At 44.8% G+C, this 14,973-nt stretch overlaps 1 protein-coding gene across 1 annotated transcript in view; it reads right to left on the minus strand.

Moving 5' to 3' along the window:
- Nucleotides 1–14,973, minus strand: part of LOC147431015 (RPM1-interacting protein 4-like) — a gene marked incomplete at its 5' end in the record, with an annotated part of 98,076 nt that overhangs the window by 25,980 nt on the left and 57,123 nt on the right. Inside the window, one exon of the mRNA XM_086494494.1 lies at nt 14,750–14,950. Within this exon, the coding sequence (XP_086350620.1) occupies nt 14,750–14,950 (201 nt within the window). The remainder of the gene's footprint in view (nt 1–14,749; nt 14,951–14,973) is intronic.

The raw sequence follows: 14,973 nt of genomic DNA on the forward strand, positions 1-14,973 counted from the left end.
TGAAAAGCCTTCAAAACTCAAAAGCTTCTGGTTCAAAAGCAATGCCAAAAAGCTGTCAGCATAAATCACGGAATTCTGTACAACTACCACGTCAACAGTCAACGCAAAACACGGAAATCTGTACAGTGCCACGTCATCATGTCATTGGAAATCCGTACAACTGCCACATCATCAACTTTTGCGTAGGTCCTGCTTTATTTTGATTCTTTTATGTCAATGGGGCCCCATCGAACAGGGTCCCCATAGGTTGGTAGGACTTCTTCTTTTGTTACTTGTTCTTCTTAGGGTTTAGGCCCCTCGGCTGGCTTCTGTAAGTTGGCTCCATTCTTCAGGGCTTTGACACGTCAACAGTTTGTGACAGTTTAAGGTGTCAATCACAACCCATCACGTAGGCTTGTTGGTTTAGCCTTGCTATTTTAAGGCAACCTGTGAAGGGTGTGGGTTCAAGGGCCCATTTTGGGCAACTTGGAAGACCCCAAGACTGGCGGTCAATTGTGTTGAAGACTCCTATTAGGTCCGTAAGCAGTATACACGCGCGCACCATATTTTCTTTTTGGGCACCGTTGACCATTTGATTTCGTTGCGTCATTTAACCGGCCACTGCAAGCCAAGCGGTCTTTCCCACGGGCCTCACACCGCCCGACGCCAAGAGCCCAACCAAGGGGTGATTTCCCATGCCAGCTTTGCCACCAAGGGTTTAGCTCCCCCCTATTAAGCATTCAATCCTGCAAGCAGGATCCAAGGCTTAAAGCATCCCACCTACAAAGGGCGATACTCGCAAAGTCCAAGGGAGTTTTCTTGTGTGCAAAAACAAAAGGCTCAAAGAATTAATACTTTGAGCATTCGAAAGCTAAAGGAATTCATCAAGGACTTCTCCAAGACAAACATTGAGCTTTCCAAAAACATTTCAAAGGTGACCGAAGAGCTTCAAAGACTTCGTTTGGCTATTTCAAGGCAAAGGAAAGATCAAAATTGTGAAGAGGGGCTTCACTCCGGTGAAGAGAAGCTTCACAAAATCCAAGGAATTCTCTCTCTCTCTCTCTCTCTCTCTCTCTCTCTCTCTCTCTCTCTCTCTCTCTCTCTCTCTCTCTCTCTCTCTCTCTCTCTCTCTCTCTCTCTCTCATTCATTTAAACTCCAAAAACTTGGCAACCAAGCACAATTTTTGCAATGTATGTCACTACATCCATCATTAAGGAGGATAACGTCATTGTGCGATTGTACAGAGATTATACATTGTGCAAAGACGGCTCCAAGGCACCATGGAGAAATTTAAAAATTCACTTCAAGGGGAGGGAAAATCGGCAATAGCATCATTAGCAGCACTTTTACTTGAGTATTTTTGCATTGCACTTGTTTTTTTAATAAAGCCTGATTGCACAACATAAGTGGGGAAGAAGCACTTGTTCGAGGGGAGGATACGAAGACAAAAACCATGAAGCAGTTGAAGACAAAGCATTGCGAAGCAGACATTTTTTCAGAATTTTGCTCTTGGATTAGAGCGTTGTTTCTTGCTCCTGGATTGGAGTGTGGCTCCTAGATTGGAGTGTTATGCTGTTTGTCTTCTGGATTGGGGATGTATGTTGTCTAAGCTCCTGGATTGGAGTGTTGTCTTTCTTCTTCAAGTTGTAGCCCAAAGTTCAAGGGGAGGATTCCTCTTGTATTGACATCCTTAGTGGATAAAGAACCTTCTTTGTATCTTCCTAGTCCAAACCTCAAGGGGAGATTGTAAGGTGTGAGCTTTGTCCTAGAGTCCTAGATTATGCGTCAAGGAGATGAAAGGTGGAATTATCCCACATGCAGTGGTGCAAGGCTGTAGAGCTACTTAAAGCTCATTTCATGAATGAATAAACACAAGTCTATTTTGCATTACATCACTCTTGCTTATGGTGAGCTTGGGATGGCTTAGCAACAACTCAAGATCGTGTTTACGAGTCCAAGCTAATTGATCTTTGAACCTAATTCGCTTGAGTGATAATCTAGCCAACACACACTCACTTGTATGCATGATGTTTATCTTTCATCCACACTAGCTAGCACGATCCCATTCCCATCACTGAGCAGGATGCTGGCAACCTCTGGTTAGTGCACAACTTGCTTTTGAAAGGCCTTGCAAATTACAACCGGCATAAATTTTCATAATGGAGACATAAGAATTAAAAGAATACACGGGAGGTGGTCCGCATAGTCACTGCGGGCAGATGCTGTGTGACACATGCATTGCCTATGGGATTGTTCTCATGGGCACGCACACCATTGTCACCTTTGCTCTAGTGGCTACTATTGTCATGATGCAATAGAAGGTGTGGTGGCTCGGAACCATCGCGGGGGGGGGGGGCAAAGTCGGCCTATGAAACAAATCAAAGATCCATCTGTGTGTCCTCCATCTATCTAGAAAAAACATAAGTACAAAGTACCAAAATGTGGTCAAGTGATAAGGGGGTGATCCATGGGAGGCTAGGATACAAGATACATGGTATATTGTTTTTTTTTTTTTTTTTTTTTTGGGGGGGGGGGGGGGGGGGGGGGGGGGGGGGGGGGGTGGAGAGAGAGAGAGATTTTTATGTCTATAGAGGCCAAAGTCAATCACTGTGACTAATCAAAAGTACATGTGTATGTCCTTTTATCTATCAAGAAAGGACAGAAAAACAAAGTACCAAAATGTGAATTTGTGGTAAGGGGGGAGGGAGTTATCCATGAGAGGCTAGGATACAAGATACATGGTATTGGGGGAAGGGGGGAGGAGAAGAAGAAGAAGAGAAGAGAATTTTTAACATCGTAGGAAACTATCCCAAGAGACCTCAAAGATCTATCCGACGACAGTTGAATTCAAGACTTGTTATTCAAGAGGGAAATGGCATAACCAATCTACCACACTTGGGTGATAGAAAGGTTACACCATTTTCCTCTTTTTATTAACACACTCACACACCCACCCACACACCCGAGAAGAAGAGAATTTTAAAGTTGTGGGAAACTATCCCAATCGACCTCAAAGATCTATCCGACGAGAGTTGAACTCAAGGCTTGATATTCAAGAGGGAAATGGCATAACCAATCTACCACACTTGGGTGATAGAGAGAGAGAGAGAGAGAGAGAGAGAGAGAGAGAGAGAGAGAGAGAGAGAGAGAGAGAGAGAGAGAGAGAGAGAGAGAGAGGCCAAAGTCCGCCTATGAGACAATACAAAGGTGCATGTGTGTGTCCTTTATCTATCAGGAAAGGACAAAAAAACAAAGTACCAAGATGTGGTCCTGTGGTAAGGGGGGGAGGGGGTTATGCATGGGAGGCTAGGATACGCGATACATGGTTTTTTTTTTTTTTTGGGGGTGTGTGTGTGTGTGTGTGTGTGTGTTTTTTTTTGGGGGGGGGGGGGGGAAGCTTTATCTGTAGGGGGTATCAATGCACATCTATATGCTCAAGAAAGTACCATCTTGAAGTGCATCAAACTGACTAGCCCCATCCCATGTCAAACTTGGGGGTGTAATTTCCGATTCCCATCCACATCAAACTGACTAGCCCCATCCCATGTCATACTCGAGGTGTAATTTCCGATACATGGATGGGAATGGTGAACGGGTTACCTGTATGATCATGGTTGGGTATGCTAGCATCAGAGCAAATATCTCCTGGGTTGCCTAGTGGTGGCAATTCTGGATCTCATGGATCTCCTGGATCTCCTAGCTCTGACCCTCTCAACCTGCTATAGGGTGACCCCTCTCTATGTCTCTATGACGAGTGGCAATAGAGTTGTGGTCCTTTGAAAGAAGTCTATAAGCTGTCTGCATGCCACCCTGTGGTGCCGCTACAAGTGCAAGTAGTGTCCCTCTATGCCTACGTATCTCCACTAGAAAACAACCAAATTGGTGATGGTCTCTAGACTCTGTCCCGGGAAAAGAGCCTCATATCTTTCTTTGATACTTTCATATGCTCTACATTTGCAGACAAAGTGCTCCTCGTCCTCAATCACCCTTTTTGTGCAAAGCTGAAAAAACCTCTCAGCTCGAGGGGTATGAGTAGCTCTTCTTGCCTCTATTTCTAGCTAGTGTGATGATACTTGGAGCTAACCAATCACCACTCGTGAGCTATGTGGCATGTATGTGTCTATGTAGCATGGTCTATGGATGAAACCCCCTCTAGTTGGTCAAGAAGTGCTCATTGTAATACAACATCTTCAAGGGAAGAGGTTGTCTAGGAGAAATCCATGGCTCTCTAATGTAGAGCTACCATAGATCCTGTCCAAATACTATGTTCCTCTCATTGTGCAAGCGCTGGATGAAGGGCGAGTCTAGGTCATACTAGAAGACTGGTAATCTCTCCATGCCTAGTCCATGTGCTCCAAATCTGGCTAGGTTATGGCTGAAAACTGAAAATGCTGGTGCTGATGACCAAGACTCTTGCTCGCTTGACTCTCAATTTTGTCTAAAGACCTCGAAAGCTCTACGTGTGAGTGTATCCAATGGCATCTCTCTCATTCTCTTATTAAGGCAAATTGTCTTGAAAATAGCCTCGACTAGCATGGGTGCAATTGTCACCAAGAGGTGTATTTTTCCTGTTGCCTTCAATAAATAAGTACTATATATTTTTATTTATTTTTATTTTTACTTGTTTCCCCGGGACCCTTGAAAAGGTGCAAGTGGACATTGCATGGCCAGTGTGAAATGGCTACGGCCGAATAGGTTTCTCACATCGGGAGTCTGGGTCGGTCGGTCTGGGACTGGTCGGGCCAGTTAGCACTAAATTCTGCTGAGTATGGAAGCCTGTGCCCGCCAAACGAAGTGTGGGCCACTCGGAAAGTCACTTACAACTTTATAAGTCAGTGGGAACTAGAGAATTAACTCAAAGGGGCGAACTGGACACTTGGCAGGAGGAGAGCTGCCTGTAGGACACCTCAGCTAGAGGAGGCGCCCAAGAGAGAGAGGGGGCTGATTTTTTACACATAAGTGACCTTCAGTGTGTGTGTGTGTGTGAGTAGTGGGTGCAGGACTACAGCTTTAATGGAAAGCTTGCCTTCTCCTCTGTCTCATGTAGCGCGATGACTTGCTCTCGTGCATCTCTCTTTCCCCTTCAGCACATACTATAACGCCCCACTAGTTGGGCTACTCAGATGAACATGTACACTTCTGGGGGTTTATGCGCGTTTGCCAAGGCAAGAGCCTTCTGACCAGGAGCCGGATTAGCTAATTGCTAATCTCCCACAAGTACGCACAGTTCCATCGCAAAAGATTGCGAGTTCGGAGAGTTTTCTCGCGTGAAAACTCGTCCAATTCACAGGGGAACTGTCCCATTGCGTGCGGGAGCCCTTGGGACACGCGTAGGCGTGTTCGCTCCGCTAAAAACGATCCGAAACAGCGAATTACAGCCTGCTATGTTTTTCTGCAGGTTTAGGGTTTCGCACCTAAACTGCAAGGGAATCCCGGGGGAGCCTCATAAGAGCCTTGGGATGCGTGTACAAGCTTTTCGGCACCCGGCAATCACAAACAAAGAATTACAGCCTGCTGAATTTCTGTGACAGCTCACCAGAAAGCTTCCAAATAGCGAGGAAATCCGTCCTAGACAGGTGCTTTTTACCTGCAGGAGTTTTTGCGCCGTTATGCTGCCGAAATCCGGTCGAAGACCTGCGTTTTCAGCCCTCGCCAGGTTTGGACAGCTTTGTGAAAGCTTGTGCTAAGTGGTCGGATCGTCTACCTTAATTTGAATAAAGAAATACCGAAAGGGGCACCAATCTTTGGGGCCTACAAGGTGTCGGTCTCGTGTGCGCAGTGACATTCTAGTCGTTGGACGCAACTGTGTTCTCTTCCCTTCTCAGTGCTCTGTGTAAAGTTAACAGGTAATTGAAATAGTAGCCCTCTACATTGTACATGCCGGTTACATGGTTCCATCGACGGGATAGTCACTTTTTCTTCAAAAAGTGCAGCGTGGATTGTTGTGGGTGAAAGCAGCACAGAGCTTGTCGTTATGGCAGAGAAGAGAGACCAAGTACCTGAAGAGGGATCTTCCTCACATGGCATGGAGAAAGTTCCTTCAACTCTTCAAGAAGAGGACAGATTGTTTAGAACTCAACTACGCTGCTGCATGGACATGTTTCAGCAGTTGGCTAACAACCCAAGCATGCAGGAGTTCTTACAGGCTCCGACACAGGGTTTTCAGCCTCCTACACAAGGCATGACTGAGCCGTTGCAGAAAAAGGAGATTTCTAATGCGCAGAGGACTCATGATGCTCGAGGGAAAGCCCATGTGGTTGAGCAACTAGCGGTGTCCAATGATCCAAAGCAACTTGCTTTAGCTGGACAGGAACCGTTTGTGAATGGTCAAGGGAGTAATGAACACACTATGCGTCAGACCCTTCCATTACCTAATACTTATCCTGGTTATTTTGGAGGTGGTTCAGTGTTTCAAGCTATGGCTGGACCTTCCACAGGTTATATGCCCGGGAATGTGTTCGGGACAATGCAAACAGGCATGGGTAACCCTATGTACGCGAACATGGGTGTCCAACCAGGTTTTCAGGGTGCCTATGGCCAGTTTCGAGTGCCTGGAACACAATTTGGTATGGCTGGTTTTTCACAGCCATACGTACAAAATGCAGATATGACACGTAAAACAGTTGATGCGAGTGCTAGAATGAACAATCATGGAGCACCACTCTTACAGGCACCTGTTTATGATAATGTGGCTCCTTTGAGTCAGCTTAAGGATTACAAGGAAGGTGGACAAGGAGTGAAGTTTGAAACTTTCGGAGGAACTAAGGATCAATTGAAGGCTTTGACATTCATACAGCAGTTCGATGCAGCTTATGCTGGAGGAAACTTCACGGAATCTTCAAAGATACGCAAGGCTGCCACTTTCTTGAAAGGGAATGCGCTTCAATGGTGGACCGCATTGTTGAACCAAGGTCAAGCCCCAACAACGTGGGTCCAATTCAAACAACTTTTTGCGCCTGCATGGTTGACAAACACTTTTGAAGTGGATGTAATGACGGAATGGCACGAGTTGAATGCTAAACAGTGTGCGGATCTGGAAGAGTACAATAAACGGTTTTGGGCCGCACTGTTGCCAGTCACCTCTTACAGGTTTGTGCCATTGTCAGAACACATTGAGAAGTACTGTTGCGGATTGCCTAAGAAAATCAGGGACTACTGCACAAAGACTACTGTCATGAATATGTTTCAGTTGATTGAGAATGCAGGAGTGGCCAGCAATCTGTCGAAGGGAGATTCCGATGGATTTAATAGCCACAAGAAAGGGTCCCAGGGCAAACAGTTTTCAGCCGAGGGCAATGTTGCAGCAAAGCCTTCTGAGCCTCCCACAAAGAAGCCCTCCACTGCAAAAGGGATACGTCCAAGAAGCACTCTAAGTCTTCTTCGGGACGAGGACAAGAACAAAAAAGGCATTTTTCTGGCAAAACTTTTGAAGAAAGGAAAGCTCTTAGGGAGGCCAAGAAATGCTACATTTGTGAACAGGAAGGACATTTTGCAAATGAATGCCCACAGAAGAAGTCGCAGGATAAGGATGACAAGTCAGACCATAAAGGGAAGAAGCCAAAAGCCAAGTGCAGGACTTGTTCCAGATTTGGTTGGAGACCAGCCAAACACAGATGCCACGGAGTTGTGCAGAGCTTGGGGCAAAGTTAGAGACCAGACAGTGCTGGTTTTCTTTGATCCAGGAGCCCGTGCAAATTTCATATCACCAGAATTGGCATCAAAGTTAAGCATTCGTGCAGAGGAGATGGGTATGACAGGGGAAGCAAGTTTGGCATGCCCAGGTCATTCAGAGCTCGTTACTCCCATTTTGGGGAAGCTTCGTCTGCACATTCAGAGTTATGTGGATGCAAAAGAGTTTCATATTATGCCACTTGAGGGCTGTGATGTGTTACTGGGTATCCCATGGTGTTACAAGTTGCATGCTACGGTGGATACTTACAACAAAAAGATTACCCTTGTACATAGAGGAAAGACTCATGTCCTTGATGTAAAGCTTAAAGGCGAGTCTCTTCCAATTGTTTCTGCTTCTGCTATTTCATTTGTACTAAAGAATCATCTTTCTGCGTAGTTGATCTTTGCAAAAGAAGTACCTCAAGTTGTATCTAATTTGTCTACCTCAAATAAAGATAGGTCAACTTTTTTGAGTGGTTTCAGTGATTGTTTTTCGGACTCTTTGCCAAGGGAGTTACCTCCTGAGAGACCTGAGGATCATACAATAGATCATGTGCCAGGTTCTAGTCCACCAAATAGACCACCATACAGGGTTAGTGAAGCCCAGTTCATCCCCTTTTTGTTCGCCTGTACTCTTAGTGCAGAAGAAAGATGGTTCATGGCGCATGTGCATTGACTATCGCGCCTTGAATAAGAATACCATCAAGAACAGGTTCCCCATACCGAGGATAGATGACATTCTTGATCGGCTTGAGGGAGCGTCATTGTTTACAAGGATAGACCTAAAGAGTGGCTACCATCAGATACGCATTAGGCTAGAAGATGTCCATAAGACTGCGTTCAGGACAACATTTGGTCTCTATGAGTTTCTTGTCATGCCATTTGGTCTCACAAATGCTCTTGCCACGTTTAATAGAATGATGGATAGAATTTTTAGACCACATAGAAACTTCGTGGGTACCTTCTTTGATGACATGATTGTCTATTCGAAGTCTGAAGAGGAGCATAGGGATCACTTGACTGCAGTTTTCAATGAGTTACGTAAGAACAGGCTACTCATTAATGCGAAGAAGAGTGAATTCTTTTAGCAAGAGATTCACTTCCTTGGGCACATTGTTTCAAAGGATGGGGTGCGCATGGATCCCGCTAGAGTGGAAGCAATTAGGTCATGGCCAGACTTGAAGTCCGTACATGACATTCGAAGCTTTCTAGGCTTATGTTCCTACTACAGGAGGTTCATCCGAAATTTTGCTGAGATTGCTTCTCCACTCCATGCACTGCAAGGAAAAGGAGTTACTTTCAAGTGGACAGCGAAGGAAATTTTAGCGTTCAAACACTTGAAAGAGAAGCTGACTTCAAATCCGGTAATCATTTTGCCAAATCTTTCGAAACCTTTTGTGGTTCAGTGTGATGCGTGTGGCCATAGTCTTGGTGTAGTTCTAATGCAAAATGGCCGAGTAGTCGCATATGAGAGCAGAATTCTTTTGAAAACTGAAAGGAACTTGCAAGTCTATGAGAAAGAATTGCTGGCAATAATTCATGCTCGCACTAGTTGGAAACACCATCTGCTAGGGGCTGATTTTGTTGTCCAAACGGATCATCAAACCTTGCGATATTTTCTCACCAGATGAAGTTGTCTGAGAAGCACATGCGATGGCAAACATCTTGTCAATGTTCCATTTTCAGATTGTGCATGTGCAAGGGAAAAAGAATGTGGTGGCTGATACGTTGTCACGAAAGCCCCAAATTTCAGCAGTGTCAATTCCGTACCATTGTGAACTAGACGAAATGAAGACACAATATGCTGAAGATTCAGATTTTGCAAGGATCTATGACCAGCTTGTTGATGGGCAACATCATGAGCACTATATGCTTAAGAATGACTTTCTCATGATGCATGGAAAGTTATGCGTTACTAAACAGTTACGGACAAAGATTTTGATGGAAAGTCATTCTCCACCTTATGCTGGGCATCGTGGAATTCATGCGCCAGTGAAAGGGGTTGAGGCATTCTTCTATTGGCCAGCTTTGCGTCAAGATGTTGACACATTTGTAAGATCATGCTTAGTATGCCAAAAAGTCAAATTTGACAGACAAAAACAACCGGGATTGTTGCAGCCATTGCCGATCCCAGATAGGCCATGGGAAAGCATAGCAATGGACATTATCTTTGATTTTCCAAGGACGCAAACCGGCAATGATGGGATTTGGACTATCATTTGTAGGTTCAGTAAGTAGACCCATTTCATTCCTGTGAGGAAGAAGATAAAGCCAAAACACATGGTCAAGATATTCATGAGCAATATCTTTAAATATCACGGGATGCCTCAGTCAATTGTCAGTGACAGGGATCCACGTATGACGAGTCTTTTCTGAAAGGCATTGTTTGAGAACATGGGCACTACACTAAAGTTCTCTTCTTCGTTTCATCCGCAAACTGATGGACAGTCAGAAGAGGCAAATTCTACTGTCCTGGACCTGCTCAAATGTTATGTGTCAAAGCACAAGGCAACTGGGAACACCACCTTCCATTGGTTGAATATGCTTACAATAACACTATGCATACGTCAATAGGTAAGGCACCATTTGAGATAGTGGACGGAGGGAAGAAAGTCCCGCCCATTTTGCAAACTAAGGACAAGATATTTGAGGCAGACAAGTATGTGCAAGATACGGATGAAACATACAGGAAGATAAAGATTGCTCTTGACAAGACTCAAGCTAAGCAAAAGAAAGCTGTTGATCGTCACCGTCGTGAACTTGTATTTTAACTTGGTGATTGGGTGCTTTTGCGCTTTGAAAAGGCGAGGTTAAGGAAAAGGAAAGGCAAGGAACGCTTGTTTCCTAAGCTCAGTATGCGATATTATGGTCCTTTTCAGATTTCAGAAAAGATCAGCGATGTAGCTTATAGGTTAAAGCTACCAAAAGGCTGGAAAATACATAATGCTTTTCATGTCAACCTTCTAAGACCCTTTGTTGGTAATGTGCCAGAGAATATGCTTCATGAGGAACAACCCGAAGTGGAAGAATTGGATGAGATCCTTGTTCCTGAACAGATATTGGCACATAAGGAAAGAAAGGTTAGAGGAAAAGTTGCAAGACGCTATTTGGTGAAGTTCAAGAACTATCCATCGTTGGATGCCAAATGGATGGAAGAGTCTGAATTGCTTGATTCACCTCAGCTATTTGGTGAAGTTCAAGAACTATCCATCGTTGGATGCCAAATGGATGGAAGAGTCTGAATTGCTTGATTCACCTCGGCTATTGCAATTGTATCTTGAAGCCTTTCACATGGAACCCACAGTGACTTGATGTAGCCTATTTGGAGCAACGCAAGAGCATGGTTCATGATGCTCAAGAGAGTAGTTAAGCAATTGTATCTACTCTTTCCATACAGAATTTAGCTAGAGAAGTTTGTGCTTCAGAGTACACTAGAAAGCTTCTATGCTTGATATATCTGTCGTAGCCAGGTAGGTGGGATTGTTTAATCGTCCAACGCTACATTTCCGGAAGCATGTATATCTTGGACTCCCATCATAGAATATATGTGATATTAGGAGATACCGCATGTATTATTGGCATGCAAGAGGTGTATTTTTCTTGTTGCCTTCAATAAATAAGTACTATATATTTTTATTTATTCTTATTTTTACTTGTTTCCCCGGGACCCTTGAAAAGATGCAAGTGGACATTGCATGGCCAATGTGAAACGGTTGCGGCCGAATAGGTTTCTCACATCGGGAGTCTGGGTCGATCAGACTGGGACTGGTCGAGCCAGTTAGCACTGAATTCTGATGAGTATGGAAGCCTGTGCCCGCCAAACGAAGTCTGGGCCACTCGGAAAGTCACTTACAACTTTATAAGTCAGTGGGAACTAGAGAATTAACTCCACTTGGCAGGAGGAGAGCTGCCTGCATGACACCTCAGCTAGAGGAGGCGCCCAAGAGAGAGAGGGGGCTGATTTTTTACACATAAGTGACCTTCAGTGTGTGTGTGAGTAGTGGGTGCAGGTCTACAGCTTTAATGGAAAGCTTGCCTTCTCCTCTGTCTCAGGTAGCGCGATGACTTGCTCACGTGCATCTCTCTTCCCCTTTGGCACATATGGTAATGCCCCACTAGTTGGGCTACTCAGATGAACATGTACAATTCTGGGGGTTTATGCGCGTTTGCCAAGGCAAGAGCCTTCTGAACAGGAACTGGATTAGCTAATTGCTAATCCCCACAAGTATGCACAGTTCCATCGCGAAAGATTGCGAGTTCGGAGAGTTTTTTCGCGTGAAAACTCGTCCAATTCACAAGGGAACTGTCCCATTGCATGCGGGAGCCCTTGGAACACGCGTAGGCGTGTTCGCTCTGCTAAAAACTATCCGAAACAGCGAATTAGAGCCTGCTGTGTTTTTCTGCAGGTCTAGGGTTTCGCACCTAAACTGCAAGGGAAACCCGGGGGAGCCTCATGAGAGCCTTGGGATGTGTGTACAGGCTTTTGGGCACCCGGTAGTGAAAAACAGAGAATTACAGCCCGCTGAATTTCTCTGACAGCTCACCAGAAAGCTTCCAGATAGCGAGGGAATTCGTCCTAGACAAGTGCTTTTGACCTACAAGGGTTTTGCGCCGTTATGCTGCCGAAATCCGGTCGAAAACCTGCGTTTTCAGCCCTCGCCAGGTTTGGACAGCTTTGTGAAAGCTTGTGCTAAGTGGTCGGATCGTCTACCTTAATTTGAATAAAGAAATACCGAAAGGGGCACCAATCTTTGGGGCCTACAGGGTGTCGGTCTCGTATGCGCAGTGACATTCTAATCGCTGGACGCAACTGTGTTCTCTTCTCTTCTAAGTGCTCTGTGTAAAGTTAACAGGTAATTGAAATAGTACCGCCCTCTACGTTGTACAGGCCGGTTACAGCAATGGCTAATTCTGCGCTAAAAATGTCACGTGGCACTGAGAGCTTCCTCCAAAACAAGCGTGATATCATACATATGTGTGGTCTCTCAATTTGTGTCCATGGCATGGCTAATAGTCCAAGGGTCCATATGTCAAAGCTACCGTGATCAAAGTGTCGAAGAGCCACCCCCCCAATGTCGGGCTCTTGAAAGCGTGTTAGATGACATATCCTCTCCAACATAGCCAAAGCGTATATCCTCTAGTGAGTTTGCCTTTGCCATGGTGAAGCGCTTGGGTGGGCTCGTAAAGGTGACACCAAGTATACATAAGATTCCACCACCTCTACCTGTCAACCTATGGCCATAAAGTCTGGCTACCTCCCAGTATTGTAATCAATGTGCAGGGAGGGGCTAGGCGATCACCAATGTATAATGTGTCGTTGATTGTGTCTCCTTTTGCGATTTGTTTCAAGTGCTCGAAGGCCCTCTTTGCCTCTTCATTATCCACGGCCATTTGTAATGGAAACCTTTGGCCCTTGCATGGGCCTTGTGATGTTTCCTAATTTTGAGTAATTAGTTTCTACTTTGTAGTCAATCACGGTCATTGGCCTTGTACAAAGAAGGAACTTGGTAACCACATGGATGAAAAAACATATGATGGGAAGGGGGAGCAAGATGGAGGGGCAATGCTCTCCCTCTGTGCACAAACATTGATACAATGGCTAAATGTTGAATGCTAATTACTCCATGCTAATATTGATCAAATGCAAAACACTGGGCTGAACCGATGCGAAAACGTTGGTGATGTTGGGGTGCTGGCGATGAGAATGCTCGGTGTTGAGGTGTTGTGGGCATTGGATGAACCTATAAATACTGGGTTCTGATCTCCTAGATTGAAGAGCAACAGAGTGTTTTATAGCTTTTTTAGCTGCAGCACAAGCACCCTCAGTGTTTCTAAGCCATTTGCCCTACCTCCTCATTATAGATCTCATGTCAAAGTCACTTATTAATAAATGACTTGAGTGATTGTTTGTATGCCTATATGCTTAAGTGACTGTATTGTGCAAGTGAGGGTATGCAATTGTGACCTGCCTAATCATGCATGCTCTTCTAGAGGCTCACAAGGTGCCAAGCTATATCCTAAGCTAACTAAGACCAATGCTGACCTGTAGCAGTAGCTTGCCCACGTGGCTCCAATGCAATGCGCACATGACATCCCCCCTATTGAAGGTGAGAGACAACTTCCGCACTTTTTGTGGATTTTTTATGTACTTTTGATGTTGAATGCTTCTTAGCTTGTGGATGCATAAATGGATGAAAACTGCCTCCAAACTGGTGGGTACTATGGATGTAAGCCTTGTTGCGATGTAACCACCGACAATACGAGTTACCAGGTAGCCTTATTTCTTTCAAAGAATACCATCCTTGATGCTGACTATGCCTTGCAAAAGTACTACACCAGAATCGTCCTGTCGTAAAAACATTGTAGGTGAAGATGAAAGGTAAGGGTGCTCGGAGGTATTTCCAATTGTTCCATGTCCACGGAAGTGGATACACGCTACATGCGAATGCCAATGCAAAAGAGAGTTAGGGATCCTGGCTCCAACTCCCATATCCGCATACAAGGCAAGCAAATGCTGGTACTCAAGATCTCGATCTTCGTGTATCCGATGCCGATCTTTGTTCATGATAATGGGGTTATGCCTTAAGGGTATCCAAGACATAACAATAACGATGGGGCCATGCCTGATGCACGATGGACTAAGGGTGGAAGTGGCTAATATCTGTAGGAAACGTGTGTTAGTACGATGCAAGGACACTTTGAAAAAAAAATCTGAGAGGTTTTTTGTACGAAACTTTGTGTTAGTACGAAACTCCTTTGAAAAAAAAATCTGAGAGGTTTCTTGGGTTCTTGGTGCTTCCCTTGAATTCGTGAAACCGAAGTACGTCCAGATCTCTAATACCAATGTCTGGTGCAACGGAAGGGTGTACGGATTTTAACTCAGATCTAGTACTTCACACAAACACACAAGGTTACTTTACTTCACTTGAAAGAGAGACCTCTGTTCATGAAAATGGGCCAAATAAATTAGATATGCAGTGAAAAAAAGTGTTCTATCAGGCTCCTCACGCTTGGTGTACACACACACAGGAAAAAAGAGTGCGGAAAAGGATTTTTGATGATCAGCATACACAACTCAAATTGCAAATATATACTCACCCTTTTTTTCTTGCGGACCTGAGAACCTCTATACAGATCTTCAGATGGTCGCATCGGGGAAATGAGTCTTGTTGGTGTTTTGTGTGGAACTTTGGACTTCTTCTCATCTCGAGCTCTGTCAAAAATAACTGTAAAGCCCTCTCCAGCTTTAGCATCACTAACGTCCCAATCACCAAACTTTGGTAGATTAACCTTCTCTGGCTGCACCGTACACCCAAAAGTGC

Source organism: Adiantum capillus-veneris, chromosome 21 (genome assembly GCF_014529385.1).
Source record: "Adiantum capillus-veneris isolate H3 chromosome 21, ASM1452938v2, whole genome shotgun sequence".
In the NCBI taxonomy this organism is placed as follows: domain Eukaryota; kingdom Viridiplantae; phylum Streptophyta; class Polypodiopsida; order Polypodiales; family Pteridaceae; genus Adiantum; species Adiantum capillus-veneris.